At 56.9% G+C, this 18,981-nt stretch overlaps 2 protein-coding genes across 9 annotated transcripts in view; one reads left to right on the top strand and one right to left on the bottom strand.

Annotated features, from left to right (window-relative positions):
• LOC111146268 (solute carrier family 25 member 25) overlaps positions 1-4,882 on the top strand; it is a 35,224-nt gene extending 30,342 nt beyond the window's left edge. For all 6 annotated transcript variants that reach the window (XM_022501743.1, XM_022501742.1, XM_022501745.1 and 3 more), the window contains 5 exons: positions 1,093-1,245; positions 1,558-1,665; positions 1,764-1,931; positions 2,472-2,622; positions 2,758-4,882. In XM_022501743.1, coding sequence (XP_022357451.1) covers positions 1,093-1,245; positions 1,558-1,665; positions 1,764-1,931; positions 2,472-2,622; positions 2,758-2,942 — 765 coding nt within the window. In that variant the 3' untranslated portion in view covers positions 2,943-4,882. The remainder of the gene's footprint in view (positions 1-1,092; positions 1,246-1,557; positions 1,666-1,763; positions 1,932-2,471; positions 2,623-2,757) is intronic.
• Positions 4,883-13,532: 8,650 nt separating this feature from the next.
• Positions 13,533-18,981, bottom strand: LOC111146395 (prostaglandin E synthase 2). Of its 3 annotated transcripts, none has more exons than XM_022501925.1 (7): positions 18,301-18,981; positions 16,989-17,124; positions 16,226-16,284; positions 15,725-15,874; positions 15,249-15,449; positions 14,805-14,922; positions 13,533-14,159 (listed from the first exon to the last, which is right to left on the bottom strand). In XM_022501925.1, the coding sequence occupies exons 1-7, from the start codon at positions 18,813-18,815 to the stop codon at positions 14,037-14,039; spliced, it is 1,302 nt and encodes a 433-aa protein (XP_022357633.1). In that variant the 5' UTR covers positions 18,816-18,981; the 3' UTR covers positions 13,533-14,036. The 3 variants fall into 3 exon arrangements, with proteins under 3 accessions (XP_022357633.1, XP_022357634.1, XP_022357635.1); XM_022501926.1 differs by having other exon boundaries at positions 16,989-17,186; positions 18,301-18,664; XM_022501927.1 differs by lacking the exon at positions 15,249-15,449.

The raw sequence follows: 18,981 nt of genomic DNA on the forward strand, positions 1-18,981 counted from the left end.
TGGGTGGCTCAGTGGGTTAAGCCTCTGCCTTCAGCTCAGGTCATGATCTCAGGGCCCTGGGATCGAGCCCCACATCGGGCTCTCTGCTTAGCAGGGAGCCTGCTTCCTCCTCTCTCTCTCTGCCTGCTGCTCCCCCTGCTTGTGCATGCTCTGACAAATAAATAAACAAAATCTTTTAAAAAAAAAAAGGAAAGAAAAGGTGCCATCCTTTTTTCTATCTCTTGCCCTCCTGAGCCTATTAAACATGAACTCCCTTCTCTTGCAGAAGTGGGGAGGCAGAATGGTTTGGGGAGAAGAGCTTTAGGGGATAGGACCTGACCGGGGTCTTGGCCTCACAGCTGTGTGACCTTGGGCCAGTCACATCAGTGCCGGGACTTCGTTCCTCTGTAAAAGCCAAGGGGCTTGAACAGATTGCCTCCCCGGTTGGTTTTTCTTCACCAAATGCCCGGGAATGCGGTAGGAGATGCAAAGCAGTCCGTGGGTGGATGACCGTACTAGGGATGGGCCTGAAAGTGATCTGTGGTTTTAGGATTAGTGAAGCTGGTTGTGGGTTCATGAAAGCCCATTATGTAACTCTCAGCACTTTTGTATGTGTTTGAAATTTTTCCATAATAAAAAGCTCTGTTGAGGGGCACCTGGGTGGCTCAGTTGGATAAGCGTCTGCCTTCAGCTCAGGTCATGATCCCAGGGTCCTGGGGTCAAGTCCCGCATCGGGCTCCTTGCTCAGCGGGGAGTCTGCTTCTCCCTCTGCCCCTCACCCCACCTGTGCTCGCTCTCACTTGCTTACTCGCTCTCTCCCTCTCTCAAATAAATAAATAAAATCTCAAAAAAAAAAAACTCCGTTGGAAAAAATGCGTTTAAAGTAGTGGCTGCATGGGTTTCTGGCACAGTGTCTGCACACAGTACACCGTGAAGACCTAGGGTAGCCATGTCGGATTCTCCCGGTGCCGAGTTACCCTTCAGAACCCCGACAGGAGAGAGCTGCCTTCTGACCCCAGTGCACAGGCCTGCAGTAGAGGCTCTCTGTCCCATGATGGCCACCACCCCCCCGGCTCTGGGGTTCTTTCTGACCACTAATCCTTCCCTCCCCAGGTCCACGCCTCCCGCAGCAACAACATGTGCATCGTGGGCGGGTTCACGCAGATGATTCGAGAAGGTGGAGCCAAATCGCTCTGGCGAGGCAACGGCATCAACGTCCTCAAAATTGCCCCCGAGTCGGCCATCAAATTTATGGCCTATGAGCAGGTGAGGACCCGGCTTCCCCAGGCGAGTCTCCTGTCGTCAGCTGCTTTATGAGCTACCCTGGCCCGAGGTCCCTGCCCTGCTGATGGCTTAGAAGCTGGAGCCAGCCCCTATACCCAGGGGACACCAGAGTGAGGCAGGCAGCTGGGTCCAGCCCCCACTCTGCTGCCAGCCCCGGTATGGGCCAGTTCCTTCTATTTCTGGCCAGGGCCAGATGTGCCAGGGACACCAGGTCTTGGCTCTGGGAGGAACCCTGGGGCCAGGGCAGCTGTGCTGGTCTCTGGGGTAGAGCCATTCATTTGCTCTCTGCTCTAGATCAAGCGTCTCGTGGGGAGAGACCAGGAGGCTCTGCGGATTCACGAGAGACTTGTGGCTGGGTCCTTGGCTGGGGCCATCGCCCAGAGCAGCATCTACCCAATGGAGGTGAGGCCATCTTTGTCCTAGAGTGGGCAGTGCGCATGGGGCTAAAGGTGAGGAGGGGGCCGTGCTCACGCTCCTGTTGCTCCTTTTCGGTCCTCCAGGTTCTGAAGACCCGGATGGCCCTGCGCAAGACAGGCCAGTACTCGGGCATGCTGGACTGTGCCAAGAAGATCCTGGCCAGAGAGGGGGTGGCCGCCTTCTACAAAGGCTACGTTCCCAACATGCTGGGGATCATCCCCTACGCTGGCATAGACCTAGCCGTCTACGAGGTGAGGCCCCAACGGGCCCAGGCCCCTTGCCCCAGTAGCAGGGATTCAGAAACCCCTCCTAGCTGTCCCCCCACCCCCGCCTGTTCTCACTCCCTGCTGGACACTGGGGGATGACTGCAGACCCCTCTGTTCTCTGCTGTGAGGGTCTCTTGCCACACCCCCTGCCCCGGCCGCCCCCAGGTTCTGCACCCTCAGAGACTCAAGTGGGCAGACCACCAGACTGCGATGCTAGGAGGGCTCACTGGGCCCCCAGCAGACCTCAGACCACAGAAGTCAGGCTCTCTGGTTGGGGAAGGGGGTGTTGCCCCTGCCGCGTGCCCGCTCCTTGTCCTATCCGGGAATCCCCAGTGACAGCAGAAACAAAAGGCGGGCAGGCCAAGTGAATCAGGTTACAGTGGCCTCGAGGATCCCATGTGACAAGGAAATGTGCCCTGCGCAGATCCGATGACTGTGCCCCACCCCCTGACCCCTGGCTCTTTTGTGCCTCATAAGCTCTTTCCGGAGCTCACAGGCTCATCCCCGGCTTCCCTTCCCTTCCAGACGCTCAAGAATGCCTGGCTGCAGCGCTACGCGGTCAACAGCGCGGACCCTGGCGTGTTCGTGCTCCTGGCCTGCGGCACCATGTCCAGCACCTGCGGCCAGCTGGCCAGCTACCCACTGGCCCTGGTCAGGACCCGGATGCAAGCCCAAGGTAATGCAGGCAGCTGGGTTCAGCGCCCCCCCCTCCACTCTGGGCCAGTACCCAGGGGCCCATCTCCCCTGGCAAGGCAGGTGGGGCTCTGGGGAGGAGCTGGCCCAGCCCTGATGGGTGCGTCTCTCACGATAGCCTCCATCGAGGGCGCTCCGGAGGTGACCATGAGCAGCCTCTTCAGACAGATCCTGAGGACCGAGGGGGCCTTTGGCCTGTACCGGGGGCTGGCCCCCAACTTCATGAAGGTGATCCCAGCCGTGAGCATCAGCTACGTGGTCTACGAGAACCTGAAGATCACCCTGGGCGTGCAGTCGCGGTGATGGGCCAGGGGCAGCCGCGCCTGGCTCGGCGGACTCACGGATCCCGGGCCCGCAGCCCCGGGGTGCGCAGCCATCCATTCTGTGAATGTGCCAACACTAAGCGGACTAAAGCCAAGCTGTGAAAAGCCTGGGATGCGCCCACGAGGGAGTGGGGGAGGGCCTGGCAGGCTCACCGGCTGCGTCCTGCTGACCCCGGCTGGTCGGCACGTCTGTCCCAGGGGCCAGCAGGACACGGGCATGTGCACGCAGGGACGCAACATCTCCAGTGGTGCCTGCCGGATGGCGGGGCCCAGAGCCGGCTTCGTTCTTCTTCCATCGCGCAGCCAGACCAGCAGCCATGGGCCCTGCCCTTTGGCCTTTCGGGCGCCCACCCCGTGCCCGTCTTGCTTCCTTCCTCGCTGCCGTGTTAATATGGTAGGAGGAGGGCACCAGCCCTCCCCCATGTTAGCGCTCACTCCTCTCCCCTCGATCCGAGGAGGCCTGGCTTCCTGGCCTGCAGGGTCCCCTCTGGCCAGGTTGTGCCAGCCAGAGGGAGGAGGAGTCCGGCTTTGTGCTCACCCTCATCTGAGCCCTGCTGTTGGCTTCTGAGCTCCCCAACAGACGGGCGCCTGGATGTGAGTGTGCATGTGGGGGACAGGGCCCAGCACCTCCGCTGGCCGCCTGGCATCCCGGTGCGTGGCTTCCCAGAAGGCGCATGCTGACCCCTTGCTGCTCCTGCTCCCGGGGGGTGGGGGCGGTTGACAGGGCGTATCTTGGTGCTCTGAGCTGGCCCCAGACTCTGTCAGGACTGGAGCCGGCTCAGAACCAAAACTCCCTGTCCCCGCTCTTGAATGAGAACAGAGCGGGCATCCCGGAGCTGCGGGAAGGGGCAGCCGCTGCCCCGCATCTGTGCACCCCGATGAGAGAAGGAAAAGGTGTTCAAGGCCTTAACTAGGTGTCATTGGGCAAAGGGTTTTTGTTCAGAAGGACAAGCTGGACAGATGGGTACATTCTGTGCTTCCACAGGGAAGACAAAGAGGGTAGAGAGCCTGGCCGACTGCATTAAAAAGTCTGTTTCCGAGCCCCTGGGGATTCGTGTCCGATCCCAGTCGGGGCAGAGTGGGACCAGCCTCACATTCCACTGGCGCAGGGGGTCACACTGCTTGGAGCCTATTTATTTCGTATTTATTTGAACAGAGTTATGTCCTAACTATTTTTATAGATTTGTTTAATTAATAGCCTGTCATTTTCAAGTTCATTTTGTATTCATATTTATGTTCATGGTTGATTGTACCTTCCCAACCCCCTCCAGGCCGGGTGGGGAGAGGAAGGAGGGCCCGTGGGAGTGACCTTTCCCACTACTGGCCACACTGATGTCAAGTCTGTCCAAAGAAATTCCACGGAACTGGCAACAGATAAAAGGTCAGGTGGGGAGGGGCCCTGGTCAAGGGGAGATGACCGTGGGCAGGTTGGGACAGAGCTCGCACCCAGGAAGCCTTAGGATCTGAGGGTTCGAGAAGCGGCAGGAAGAGTGGCAGAAATTTCAGTTCCATTGAAGATGGAAGTCCAAATCATTTCTTGGGCTGGGAGGATCCCTTCATTTCATCCTTTCGAATGATAAGGCGCTGAGGGGCCTATCACTGTGAGTTTGGGGTGGGGGCCCCAGGAGAGGGTGGCCAGTATCCCGCCCTGCCTGTGCAGCGGGCTCCCTCCCGGGACCCCTCTCCCCACCGCCCCCCCAGCCACTGCCACCCCTGCTCAGCATGCTGGTCAGCCTGCGACTTGCAGTCGCACTTCCATTCCACCAGAATGGCCTGGTGAGGACAATTCAAATAAGACGCAAAGATCAATGCAAAAATTATTGTTATATATAAATCTAGCGATAACTGGAATTTTTGAAAAAGCAAATTAAAGAATTGGACGTTGTCATTTAAAACAGCCTTCTAATAAAGTTGTTTCAAAGCGGTGGACAGAGCCATGATCTTTCTGATACGGGCTTAGGTGATGGGGGAGGGAGCGTTTGCACGAGGGAAGATGAATCCACATTTGTCATCAGAGAAAATAAGAAAGCTAGCCCATCTGGGCTTCTCAGAGGCACTCCCTCCTGAGTTGGTATCTGTAGGATTTGGGGTGCTCTACCCAGGTCACCAGAGCCCAACTCAGCCCTTCTCTGATTGAGTCTGTCTTGGGCGGAGCTGATACCTCCCGGCCTGTAAAACCTCTGTGGAGGCTGCACGCTGCACGCGCCGTTGGTTCCCGGGCTGCCCTCCCCAGCCTCACCGGTGCACATGCACACTTAGGGATGTTACAGGACCCCACCGGTCATTCTTTTTTTGTTTTTAAAGATTTTATTTATTTACTTGAGAGAGCAAGAGTGCATGAGTCCAGGGAGGGCCAGAGAGATGGAGAAGCAGGCTCCCCGCGGAACAAGGAGCCCCATGGTGGGGCTCCATCCCAGAATCCGGGGATCATGAACTGAGCCGAAGGCAGACGCCCAACCGACTGAGCCACCCAGGCACCCCCAACCTGCATTCTTGGTTTGTTTTCTGCCTGTCTCCCCAGAAGAGGGTGAGGCCTTTGGGGCAGCAAATGCATTTGCAGTGTCTCTCCAGCACTTAACAACAGTGCGGGGTGCCTTTTCATTAACTGTCTACACTCTGTCCCCTGATGGCCCCAAATACCATGGGTCAGGGCAGCCGGGGGTAGTAGAAAGCAGCTTGGGGAACCCACCAGGGGGCTGTGGCACTCAGAAGCTGTGGGGAGACCCAGAAGTGTGCTCAGTTTGAAACTGGTATGTATACCACTTGTGCTGGGTCAAAGAGCGTCCCCTCAAAATTCATGTTCCCTGGGAACCTCAGAATGTGGGCTCCACTTGGAAAGAGGCTTTTGCAGAGGTAATCAAGTTATAGTGAGGTCACACTGGATTACTGTGAGCCCCAAGTCCAATAGGTGGTGTCCTAGAACAGGGGACTTTGGACCGACATGCCCAGAAGAGAGACAGGAAAGGCCATGTGACCACAGGGCCAAGAAACGCCAGGGATTGCGGGGGGCCGCCCAAACCAAAGGGAGTGGCAAGAAGTTTCTCCCTCAGATTGTCCAGAAAGACCCAACGCCACCAACACCTGGATTTCAGACTCAGGCCCTCTCAAACGATGAGAGTGAAATTTTGTCTTTCAGGGTCACCTAAGTTTATGGTGATTTGTTAATGGCTGCCTGGGCCACCACCCCCGCCTCCCCCCACCCTGGAAACTAACACGCCACCTGCTTGAGCTGCTCATTGCCAGGGTAACAGGCAGAAACCATTTCCCAATGATCAGGGCTTGCCAAGTAGACCCCTTTACCCCAAGCCTACTCTCCCAACCGTCCCGTAGTACCGCAGGCAGAGTTATGCCCCCTCCCAAAGATGTCCCTGTCCTAATCCCCAGAACCTGTGAATTAGGTTACAAGGCACAGGGCAACAGGGCAACGAAGCTTGCTAATCAGCTGACCTTAAAATAGGGAGATTATCCTGGATTATCCCGATGGGCCCTAGGAAATCACATGGGTCAATCAGCGGGGGAGACCGAGCAGGGAGAGCCAAGCAGAAAGCACAGGAAGGGCTTAGCCCGAGAAGGGCTCAGCCCGAGGTCACTGGCTTTGTAGATGGGAGGAGGAGGCCACAAGTCAAGGAATGTGGGCGGCCCCTAGATGCTGGAAGAGATGAATGGATTCTCCACCGAGAGTCTCCAGGAGGAACACAGCACTGCTGACACCTTGATTTTAGCCTAGTAAGATGCATGTGAGGCTTCCGACCTCCAGAACTATAAGGCAGTAATTTCATATTGGTTAGGTCACTACGTCTGTGCTTTCATACCTGGTTAACTCCGCGATTCCTTCACCTTGGCTGAGAGGAGCCTCTGCGCCAGTTGGGGTTGGCGACTAGCTGGCACTTTGCGGGGCGGGAGGCTCCTCTCAGGCACATAGGTCTTTGCAGATGGCATCCAGCCTCCTCCTGTGAGGTTGGGGCCGGGGGAGCCTGGCGCAGTCTGGGGAACGGGGGATGTGGGAGCTGCAGAAAGCCTGGCTGACTTTCTGTGGATAGACGCCGGGACACTGGAAGTCCCTGCCCCAGCGCGGCTGAGGTGTGGCCTTGGGCAACTCACACCACCTCTCTGAGCCGGTTTGTCCATTAGACGAAGAAAAGAAGACTTGCCTGGGAGGACTGTTCGTGGGAATGAAGGGCACCTGGCTGGTTCGGGCGATGGAGCCTATGACTCTGGATCTTGGGGTAGTGAGTTCATTGGGTGTAAAGATCACTTAAAAATAAAATCTTTGGGGCATCGGGGTGGCTCAGTGGGTTAAAGCCTTTTTCTTCAGCTCAGGTCATGATCCGGGGGTCCTGGGATTGAGCCCCGCATTGGGCTCTCTGCTGTGCGGGGAGCCTGCTTCCCCCCTCTCTCTCTGTCTGCCTCTCTGCGTTTTTTAAATCTTTTTTTAAAAAGATTTTATTTGTTTGACAGAGAGAGAGACCGCAAACAGGGGAACACAAGCAGGGGGAATGGGAGAGGGAGAAGCAGGCTTCCCGCTGAGCAGGGTCCCGGGACCCTGGAATCATGACCTGAGCGAAGGCAGATGCTTAACGACTGAGCTACCCAGGCACCCCTTAAAAATAAAATCTTTAAAAGAAGAAGAATGTGGGGTGCCTGCGTGGCTCGGTCTGTTAAGCATCCAGTTCTTGATTTCAGCTCAGGTCATGGTCTTGGGGATGTGAGATCGAGCCCCGCATCGGGCTCTGAGCTCAGCGTGGGTCTGCTTGTCCCTCCCCCACTCCCATGTGCACACTCTCTCTCAAATAAAATTAAAAAAAAAAAAAAAAAAAAAGAATGTGAGGCATAAATTATTTTTTTAAAAGTTGGAATGAAAATAACATTGTGTGTCCACTATTCTCAAATTTAAAAAAATAGTAAGTTTGGGTGCCTGGGTGGCTCAGTGGGTTAAGCCTCTGCCTTTCACTCAGGTCATGATCTCGGGGTTCTGGGATCGAGCCCCACATTGGGCTCTCTGCTCAGCGGGGAGCCTGCTTCCCCTCTCTCTCTGCCTGTCTCTCTGCCTACTTGTGATCTCTCTCTCTCTCCCTGCCAAATAAATAAATAAAATCTTTAAAAAAAAAATAGTAAGTTTTTTAAAACGTCGAAATGACACAGGAATGGAAAGGACTGGTCCTTAAAAACCGGCTCCCCATGGGACGCCTGGGTGGCTCAGTTGGTTAAGCGGCTGCCTTCGGCTCAGGTCATGATCCCAGCGTCCTGGGATCGAGTCCCGCATCGGGCTCCTTGCTCATCAGGGAGCCTGCTTCTCCCTCTGCCTCTGCCTGCCATTCTGTCTGCCTGTGCTCGCTCTCTCTCCCTCTCTCTCTCTCTGACAAATAAATAAAATCTTTAAAAAAAAAAAAAAAAAACCGGCTCCCCTTCCCCCAACCAGGATTGCGAACACAAGGAATTTCACTGTCCGTGCTTGTCATTCTAGCCTCCAGTTTGAGGAAGCTTGTGCACGCTGGGGGTCTCCAACCTGGGGTTTGGGGTGGGGGAGCCCTTTGTGCTGCATGATCAGGCAAATCCTCTTTGTGTCTCTTTCCTGAAGCTAGGCCCTTCCATCTCTAATCCTGAGGCCACCGGCTGGGGAACTGCACCCACGAAACTTAGCTTAGCCCTCAGAAGATGAAGGATAGGTTCCTGCCACCGTGACCCCATTTTTCAGGTGAGGAAACTGAGGTGGGGGGGGCGGGGGAAGTGACCTGCCCAGGGCCTCACCGTGAGTCGGTGTCAGGGCCTGAAATGCAGATCAGCAGACCCCTGGGCTTTGTTGGTGCCGCCCACCAGGAGGCCCAGGAGACAGGGACCAGGCTCCCACCCACCCGTGAGGACTTTCACATGGGAGTAGGAACTTTTTGCCTTGCCCCGGGCAGGTGGCTCCTGGTGCCTGCTACTCTCCTGGGCTGGGAGGCCACAGAGAGCCTGGGAAGCATTGGGCAGGCCTGTGCTTGAATCCTGGACCTGGCTGTGGCTTCTGGGCAAATCTGCCTCTCTGAGCCTCCTCAAGACGGGCACAGTACCTTCCTGATGGGCTCAGCAGGGAAGGCACTTGGTCTGGGTTCATACAAAGGCTAGGTAAATGTTGAACTGAGATTCAAATCAGCTTTGTTGACTCTGAAGCCATGTTCTCAACCTTGGCTCCCAGCTGCCCCCTAGGCGCCCCCCTCCTCCCCCTCCGCCGGTCCTGATCTCACTGGTCTGAGCAGATTGGAATGTAGGGGAAGGGAATGGGGAGCCCCTGTGTGTGGGGCCCAAAGGCCTAGCCGTGAACCTTGGTCCCTGCCCTCCAGAGCTGACAAGGAAACTGAAGCAAACCAGCAAGGACCGGTCACACCAGCTACAAGGACTGGCCAGGGCCAGCTACAATGGCGTAGGCCAGGCAAGAACCCAGGATCAGTAAACTGAGGACAGAGAGGGCCAGAGGCCTGTCCCCTGAGGGGGTGGGACAGACCTGGGCCACCTGCTGGCAGTTTCCTGGAACAGCGGCTGGCCGGGGCAGCCACCAGCCATCTCTTCTGGCCATTTGCTGTGGCCCATCCACACGGCCCCTTATCTCCCCACAGCACTTGTGGATGCTGAGGAGAGAGGGGGCTGGCCCCGCCCTTGCTGGCCAGCATGGGGCACCCCCTCTGTACCAAAGAGCCCAGCCCAGAGGAGGAAACTGACAGAACAAGGGACTCATCAGAGGTCACTAGACTCCTGTCTCAGATTCTCTTCCCCAAGCACACTGGCTTCAGTCATGTGTGTTGGTGTCCTATGACTGCTGTCCCACAAACGTGGTATTTTTTTTTTTTTGAGAGAGAGAGAGAGAGAGAATGAGAGAGAGAGAGAGAGAGAGCATGAGAAGAGAGAGGTCAGAGGGAGAAGCAGACTCCCTGCTGAGCAGGGAGCCCAATGTGGGACTGGATCCTAGGACTCCAGGATCATGACCTGAGTGGAAGGCAGTTGCTTAACCAACTGAGCCACCCAGGCACCCACAAACGTGGTATCTTAAGACATAACTAGGGACGCCTGGGTGGCTCAGTTGGTTAAGCGGCTGCCTTCGGCTCAGGTCATGATCCCAGCGTCCTGGGATCGAGTCCCACATCGGGCTCCTTGCTCGTCAGGGAGCCTGCTTCTCCCTCTGCCTCTGCCTGCCATTCGGTCTGCCTGTGCTCGCTCTCTCTCCCTCTCTCTTTCTGACAAATAAATAAATTAAAAAATCTTAAAAAAAAAAAAAAAAAGACATAACTATTCCCTTCCAGTGCTAGAGGCTGGAGGTCCGAATTCAGTTTCACTGAGCTGAGATCAAGGTGTCCTCTGGGCTGGTTCCTTCCAGAGGCCCCTGAGGAGAAGCCATCTCCTTGCCCCTCTGGGTTCTGGAGGTATTAGTATTTCTGGGACCTTTCTCGAACCCTCCCAGCCACTGCTTCTCATCTTCTCCTCTGGAATCATCCCTCCCTCTTACAAGGGATTGTGATTATGTTGGGCTTTTTAATTTAATTTAATTTATTTACAGGTGCCTGGGTGGCTCAGTCATTAAGCGTCTGCCTTTGGCTCAGGTCATGATCCCAGGATCCTGGGATGGAGCCCCACATTGGGCTCCCTGCTCAGCAGGAAGCCTGCTTCTCCCTCTCCCACTTCCCCTGCTTGTGTTCCCTCTCTCACTGTGTCTCTCCCCATCAAATAAATAAATAAAATCTCTTTAAAAATATTTTATTTATTTATTTGAGAGACAGAGCATGAGCAGGGGGAGAGGGAGGCTCCCTGCTTAGTGGAGAGCTTGCTTCTCCCTCTCTGTCCCTGCTTGTATTCTCTCTCTCTGTCAAATAAATAAAACAAACATTTTTTTAAAAATACATATATGCACTATAATCTGCATAAAAGAGAATCTGCAGGGGCGCCTGGGTGGCTCAGTGGGTTAAGCCTCTGCCTTCGACTCGGGTCATGATCTCGGGGTCCTGGGATCGAGCCTCACATCGAGCCCAGCATCGGGCTCTCTGCTCAGCGGGGAGCCTGCTTCTCTCTCTCTCTCTCTGCCTGCCTCTCTGTCTACTTGTGATCTCTCTCTGTTAAATAAATAAATAAAATCTTAAAAAAAAAAAAAAAGAATCTGCAAGGCTGTACTCCAAAAACCTTTAAGTGGTCGTATCTCTAGGTTGGTGAGGCTGTAAGTAATTGGCATCATCTTTTTGCTTATCTGAAAGTTTTATTCATGCACAATAAATAATTATTGGCATAATCAAAGTGAAGCTTTAAAATTTAACAATCTAACAAACAGAAAAAAGCAAACCAGAATCTTCCCAATTCTTGAAGCCCCAGCTTTGTCTTGCCCTCCCCAGGGAGACCTCCCTGACTCCCAGGGCAGAAGAAGGCTCCCGCTGTTCTCACAACTGCTGTCTTCTTGCTTCTTGGAGCTCTTGACCATGAGCTCTGGGAGCCTGGTTGGGAACAGAGCAGGGAGTGTGTTCTGAGGACAGCAGACCCCACCAGCTGCATAAGACACCCATCATATGTCAACCGTGCACATCGACTCTGTGCATCTTTCCATCACCGACCACACCAACCCACTAAGGTTATCTGACTTCCAAGAGCTTACCCAGGGATGAGCAAAGATAGGGCTTGCCCAAGGTCACAGAAGGTATTGGCGTGGTTCTCACCTCCCGCCTTCCACTGTCATCAAGGCCACAGGCACATGCCCTGATCTGAACATGCCCAAAAATGGGGCAGAGGTTCTTGCCTTTCAGCCGAGAGGTGTGGCTTTTCCTGCCTGCCCATTTTCGGACCCTTACCTGCTAAACCCATTTTACTGATGGGCAATTAGAGTCCCTAAAGAACAAAGATTGTCCAGACAAGCTGCAATACTGAAGTTGGTCACAAGGTGGCAACATGAGGCCTTGTTTCGCGGTCCCTACTGCCCTCTAGTGGTTAAGGGAAAATACACCCAGGGGCTGGCCCAACAACATTTGGGGGAAACTGAGGCAGGGTTGTCCCCTGGGATAGAGGAGGGGGAAGCACACTCAGTCGGTGTCCCATGGTGGCCTTGGGTTGACTAGCCATTCTCCAGCCCCAGACCTGGGAGCAGGTCTAGCTAGCACAGTCCTTGGGCTTTTCATCACAGTGACCATTCAGGGGAGGAGGGTGATGAGGGTGCGGCTGGGTGCCTTTCTGCCTGCAACAGCCCAAGAGAAAAAGCCCCAGTCAGGAGTCAGGTCCCTGTCCCCTGGCATGGCTCAGCCACCAACAGCTCTTCCTCTGCAAAATGCAGAGACAGAAGAAAATCTCAGCCTGTGAACACAGAGAGAAGTAGGTGGCTGGGAGCTGGGGCCTGGCCTGCACCTGGACCTCCTTAGCCAGACCAGGCCTCAGCGGGGAAGGCCAGGGGCTGGGAGCCACGGTCGCTGGGCTGGGCGGGAGGAGCCTAACGTTTGGAAGTGGCGGTCTTTGTTTCTCCTGCCGTCAGGTCTTAAGTCCTGAAAGGCCTTTGCTCCAGGGGCCCAGAGTGGCCTGTGGCCCAGTTCCTATCCTGCTGAGGGAGGCTCTGGGACCAGGACTTGAGGCCTCATTCAGGGGGACTGCATTCTGGACAAGCTGGTGCTCCCCCTGGCCGGGCCGCTGGGCTGTGGCTCACCCATGTGTCTCGGGAGGAAAAAGCCGGCGCGGACAGAAGCCGGTGATGGCAACGAGAACAAGCAGGTAGCAGGCTGGCTCTACGGGAGAAACTGAGGCCGCTGCTTCCAAATGTTAGGCTGTTGGCCTCCAGAGTGCTCACCAGGCCTCTACCTTATTTGAATGTTTGCCATCACAGGGAGCATGAATTATTTTTATGTCTTAAAAAAATGAAGTAATATTTTAAGACTCTCGAGAGGTCTGGGGGAATGGGAGAGCCCGGCGAGAAGAGTTCAGCCCACTGGCCACCTGCTGGGCCTCTGGAGGCCATCTAAGGGAGCCGGGGGAATGGGGACCCCCGAGCCTCGGTGCTCTGCTCAGGACAGCTCCACTCATAGCCCCCGCCTCGCTCCCAGAGCTGGCTTTTCCCTGTCCCAGAGTCTCCATCCCCAGGCCTGGGACTGAAGCCCGGGTGCCCACCTGCTTCAGGGGTCCTGAGGTTCTGGGAACCCTGCTCCCCTGGCCCAGGAGCAGGACTGGAGCCAGTCCAGCCCCTGCTCTGAGCTGGGCGTCCTTCTCCATACTTGACCCGCATCTCATGCTCAAACCCTCACGCTCTCCCCTTGAGGTAGAGGCTATCATTATGCCCATTTCACGGAGGAAGATGCGGAGGCTCAGAGAGGGGCATCACGGCCCAGAGTCCCACAGCCAGTGAGGGGCACAAGTGGGCCTGCGTCCTGGGACATCTCAGGCTCCCCCGCTGCCTATCCTGTGGTGGTGTCCCAGGGTCCCTGGGACACAAGGCCTGCCAAGTCCTTCTCCCCAGGCCCCACACCCAGTCAGCACGGGACAAACTAGTTACCACCAGGGCGGGGCGGGGCCTCAGTCTGAAGCCTTGCTCACCAGCAGTCCCACACGGCACCCTCCACGCCCCACCACAGCACCACGAACGGAGCAGCAAACCTTTTCTTTATTGCGAACGTGACACACAGTCCCAGGGGCACCTGGGAAGAGCCGGGACCAGGAGGAGCCAGAGATGAAATCCTTTGTAAACCAGACTATTCCTCCTTCCCCTGTCCAGGGCAGGAGCCTGAGCCGATTCCCAACCCAAGGTGCGGACACAGCAGGCCACAGAAAGTCCCAGAGAACAGCTGAAGTGCAGGGAGGCCCAGGACAGGGGGTCAGGGCGGGTCGGCCACCTGGGCCTGAGGGGCAGCCTTCTGTGCCCCTCAGGGGACTGTGGGCAGATATCAAGGCTGGCTTTTGTCCCCCAGCGTCCCAGGGCTGCAGCAGGTGCTCAGTGCTAGAAGCCAGGGAGCTGGAGGGGCGGGGGGAGGGCGAGAGGCACAAAGATCCCATCCCCCACCCACCGCACAGCATCAGTCGCTGACCCAGTGGTCCTGGTCCCCGGCAGCCGGCGTCTTCTGCTGTGTCCCACCACTCCGGGACACTCAGGTCACTGGGGTGCCTCAGCAATGGCTTTCTCCATCCGCAGGTACCAGGGCTTGATGCGGGTGTGACACATCAGGTCGTCGAAAGCCTCCAGGCCCTCCATCACGCGCAGCACGCCGTACACTGCCTGGGGGAGGCGACAGAGGGACGTCCACATCTGCCCTCCACCAGCTGTGCGCCCTGGGGCCTGTCACCTCCCCTCTCTGAGAGGGCTCACTAAACGGCCAATTGTGCCCATGGTGCTCGCAGTGAAATGTGGGGGATTTCTGTAGGTTTTGTCTGCCGTGCATCTACTCCCCCTCTCTGGGCAACAAATCCCACCTCTAGAATTTCCTTTGGGAAAATGTCCTGCCCCACTCTCAGGTCCTAAGATCTGAGGAGAGGGGACCCCACCAGCCAGCTCTAAGACCCAGATCTGGCAATCAACGTATTCCATCCCGGCTTGAAGGACTGCTTCGGGGCTTGGCACTCGAGCCAGGCCAACAAGACACTGTCCCAGGACTTCTGGTGGGTGCAAGCGGCTCCAAGGGGTTGAGATGCAAGAGGTTGAGGCCGAGCCCTGGTAATACCACTTGGGTCCCTGGATCCAGCTGGGCCTGAAGCCAGCCCCTCCCCTGAACCTGTCAGTGATGTGAAGCAAGACAGTTCCTTGGATGGAGCCAGGTGCCTCCAGAGCAGGAGAGCTGTGAGACTAGGTATTGCCTCCATGTGGGCTTCCTCTGCCCAGACAGGCCCCTCTGGTCTGGGCACCCCCTGCCACCACCAGACTCACCAGATCAGCCAGGTTCGGCTTCTGGCCTCCCATGAAGGGCCGGTCTTTGCCCACGGCTGCCACCCACTTGTTGGCAGCCTCATAGAGGTCCTCACGAACGTCATCTTGAAGATGGTGCCTGGTGAGGAAGGGGGAGTCCATCAGGGAAACTCCCACCCTCGGCCCAGGTTGGGAAAACGGGAAGGCTAGGGGGCCAGGGCCACTCCCCTAAGGCAAAAATCAGTTATCATCCGCCCCAGTCAGGGAGGCCATGACCAAAGGAGGATCCAAGAGACCCAACCCCAGAGAAAGCAACAGAAGGAGGAACAGAGCAGACCCCCAGGCCGGTCTGCTTCCCCTGGGGAGGCGGAGGCAATTGGGAGTTCTGGCTGCAGGTCCCGGCATGGCATAGACTAGGGGCTCGGGGACAGCAGGCCCCCCCGGCACACACGCAAGCCCCATCACCTGCTCTTGAGCCGCTTGCTGATGAGGTACATGGCCGCCGCACCCAAGTACTTGGCCACGGCACCCTCCACTGCCCCGAACTTGCCCTCCCTGACGATGTAGTCGAAAGAGGCCAGGGCCTCGGCAGGAGTGCGGTACACGTTGGGGGAGATCAGGTGCACCAGCCAGTCATCCACCCACTGCCGCCACTTCATCTCCTCCCTGTGGGCAAGGCCGGGGTGGGGGGGGGGTGACAGAGGGCAGGCCGGGTGAGCTGCCAAAGCCCGGGCCTGGGAGGCGCGGGAGCAGGTGCACTGTCTAGACCGCGCAGTGTATGGATGGGAAGCCGAGGCCGGAGCAGGATTTTCGGAAGGAGACTTAGCCTGGCCATGGCCCCAGCCCTCCTGGTCTTCCACTCTGCTCCCCCATCTCAGTGTCTCACTCAGCCTGTCCCCCCTCATCCCACCTCCAGAAGACCCTGCCCCCGCCTCACTTACGTCCTGGCCTCCTTCCCACCATACATGCGCTGGGCCTCCTTCTCATCCAGCATGAGCCAATACTTGTTACAGAATTCCGTCACCTCCTTCCCTTGGTCGTTCACAGCCTTCATGGGTGGATAGTAGGTGACGATGTCTTCCAGGGGCTGCCTTTGGGAAACAGCCAGAGTCTCATCCCAACCAGTTCTTCCTCTCCGAGGCCAGGTCATTGCCTGCTCAGCCTGGAGATCTACCCCGACCTGAGCCGGCGCCGGAGGGGAACCTGGACCAACCCCCCAAAGCTTTCCGCCCTCTTCTGGGAGCCAGAGGGGGTCCTGCAGCAAGAGGGCCTAGGAGCAAATACGGAAGCATCTCCCTGACAGAGGGAGACGTGCAGAGCTGGGGGGGCTGGCTCAGAGTAGAATGCCTACCCTGCTCCCCTGGAGGAACCCGGATGAGGCCTCCTGGGAGATAAAAGGGACAAAATGCAATGCCAGCCCCGGCCTCTGAGGGGCTCCTTACCCCGACACCAGGTAGGTCTTGAGAGCGCTGATGATGACAGAGGAATCATTCAGTTGTTGCTGGAGGATGAGAGGTTGGGTTAAATTGGGGGAGTGGGTCCTGGAGCCACCAGCAGGATCACCAGGGCTCTTTTAAAATAAACATGCAGGCATTCCAGGAAACTGGTCCAGGGGAACCCCCGCATTGTTTGTCCATCCCTGGGGGTTCATTCCCAAAACTGGAGCCCATGGAGGTTTCCCTGCCCCACAGGACCTAGTCCCACCATCCTCCTCACACCACCCCCACCACTGCCCAGGCCCATCCTGAGTAGGAGAGGCCCAAGTGTGGCTAATGGGAAGGAGGGTGTGAGGAAGACCTAAAGTCTGGGCCCTGACCACTCACCTGCCTGGCCTCCCAGGCATTGAGGGGCAGAATGGGCTCTAGAAGCTATAAGCTAGGAGCCAAGTACTGGCCAAGCATTTGCTACCACCTGAGAGTATGGCCTTCTGTTGATTAATGAAGAAGCAAACCCAGAGAGGCTAAGTGACTGGCCTCAAGTCATGTAACCAGTGAGCAGCAGAGCCCCACCTTGAGCCCAGAGCACCCTGATTTCAGAGCTCACATAGTTGAGCTCTGGGACACTCCACCTCCCTTGGGCCCAGCTGGTTAATAACCCACAGCAAGGTCCAAAGAGACCACACTGTTCCAGAGTTGCAGAGCAGGGCCTGCCTAGGGGGTACTCCAGGATAACCCAGGCTGTGGGGGGTTGCTCCCTGAGGCTCACCAAACTCTCTCCTTCCTGGGCCAGCAGGATGGGCACCTTCCTGTAGGAAGAGAACTTGATCTCGGCCCTGCGCACAGGGTTCACTTCTACCACCTGGTAGGGCAGGGCGTGGAAGTCGAGGAAGGCACGGACCTTGCTGCAGAAGGGACACGTTTTGTACTGGTAGAGGGTCAGCTGCAGGCGGCTGGACAGGGAGAGCTGGGCAGGGAGCAGAGGGAGGGGCTTCTGAGGCCTGGTGCCCAAGCCCCACCCCCAAGCAAACTTCTCCCAAGGGAGACTTCTAGGAGGAGGCTGAGAACATCAGGAGGAATGGGGGTAGGCGGCAGAGAGAAAGGGAGACACAGGGAGGTAGGGAGCAGACCCGGGCAGTGGACAGTCCATCCTCAAGCGCCCATACAGCACCCTCCTCAGGAAGGAAGTACAGGTAGGATGAATCTTCTGGTCTCCGATCAATATCAGATCAGACAGACCCCTCTCCTCTCCCTCCTGGCCCAAGAGGACATCACACACACACACACACCCGCTGGCCCAAGATGCAGAGCAATTGTTTCAACTTGGAGTGCCCACCCAAACTCCCTCAACCCAAGGGACCCTCTGGATGAGGGACTGGAGCCCAGCCTTTGCCAGAGTGGGATCAACCTCAAATCTCCAAGGCGGGGAGGGCCTGGATCTGCATGTTCAGCAGATGAATGAGCCCTAGGGACGCTCATTGCATATTAAAAGCCAGAGCAGCAGCTCCCTCCCTCACTGTTCAGATGGGACACTGAGGCTGGACCACATTGGGTGGGCAGAGAGATACAAAGAACTCCACTCCCTCCTACTACCCTGTTTCCCTGAGCCCAGGAAAGGGGCACTCGCACAGCGCAGCTAAGGGACACCTCCCTGCACCTCTCCATCTCAGGGCCTGGAATCTAAGGGTTATCGGTTCCCTAAAAATACTGAAACTAATAAACAAATGCATAACCTTATGATCTGAAGGTGGTGGGAGGGTTTAGGGAAAGTTTATTACTTTCCAAACGACAAAATGTTTAGAAAGTAATGAAGGAGGCTTGCTTTCCCTTTCCTGTAATCTCCAAATCTTTCCATTAAAAAGTCTAAAAACACGTTAGAAAATGACAACAATTATAGTTGGCAGACAACAGTGGCGACCCCATTGCACAGATGAGGACGCTAAGTGCTCATATTTAAATCCGAGTCACCTGCCCAAGGTCACGAACGGACAGAAGAGGTGATACCTCACCCCGCCAGAAGTCCCCAAGTTCGACGCAGACCGCAGCACCCCTACCCGCGGTTCGGTGCGTCCCGGGCTTACCTGCGCGGCAGAGCGCTGGGCGCGGAGGTCCTGGGCGCGCAGGTGCCACCGCGCCGTGTGGTACAGCCCCAGGACGCCCCCCAGGGCCAGCGCCGCCGCCCCCAGAAGCCGCGGGCTGCCCTTTCGGGCTGTGGCCGCGGGGCCCGGGCCTCCCGCCGCTCCCGCGAAGCCGGCCCGACTCCGAGCTGGGAGTCCCGACGGAAGGCGACCGCCCAGCCTCCAGGCCAGAGCGTGCCCGACCGGCCACAGCGCCCGTGCAGCCTGGGCCATGTTCGCTTCGCCGGCGCCGCGGGCGGGCGCGCAAAACGAAGACGGCCGGGAATCAGGCTTCCCTTAAAGGGGAGGGTCCCCGTCGTCGGAGGGTTGCTAGGGGTGACAGTGACGCCGAGCCGGGAAGAACATCCCCGGAGGAACTGAGCGCGCATCCCGGGCGCCCGGTTTCCACGCACCCGTGAGAGCCACAGAAACCCACTCTGGGATGTCTGGGAGTCGCTAAATGCCCGGCTTCTGAACATGAGTTATAACCCTTCTCAGTGGTGACCCGGGGACGAACGCAGGAACTCGTCGTGAGGACTTTGGGTCCCAGCGTCGTCCAGAATGTGTTTATTAACTTCCACCTCATGCAAGAGATTGAATCCTGAAGGGTGTCACAAAAAGGGTCACAGCACTGGGTCCAGGAGG

Source organism: Enhydra lutris, unplaced genomic scaffold, assembly GCF_002288905.1.
Source record: "Enhydra lutris kenyoni isolate GAN:26980312 unplaced genomic scaffold, ASM228890v2 scaffoldscaffold13, whole genome shotgun sequence".
Taxonomy (NCBI): Eukaryota; Metazoa; Chordata; class Mammalia; order Carnivora; family Mustelidae; genus Enhydra; species Enhydra lutris.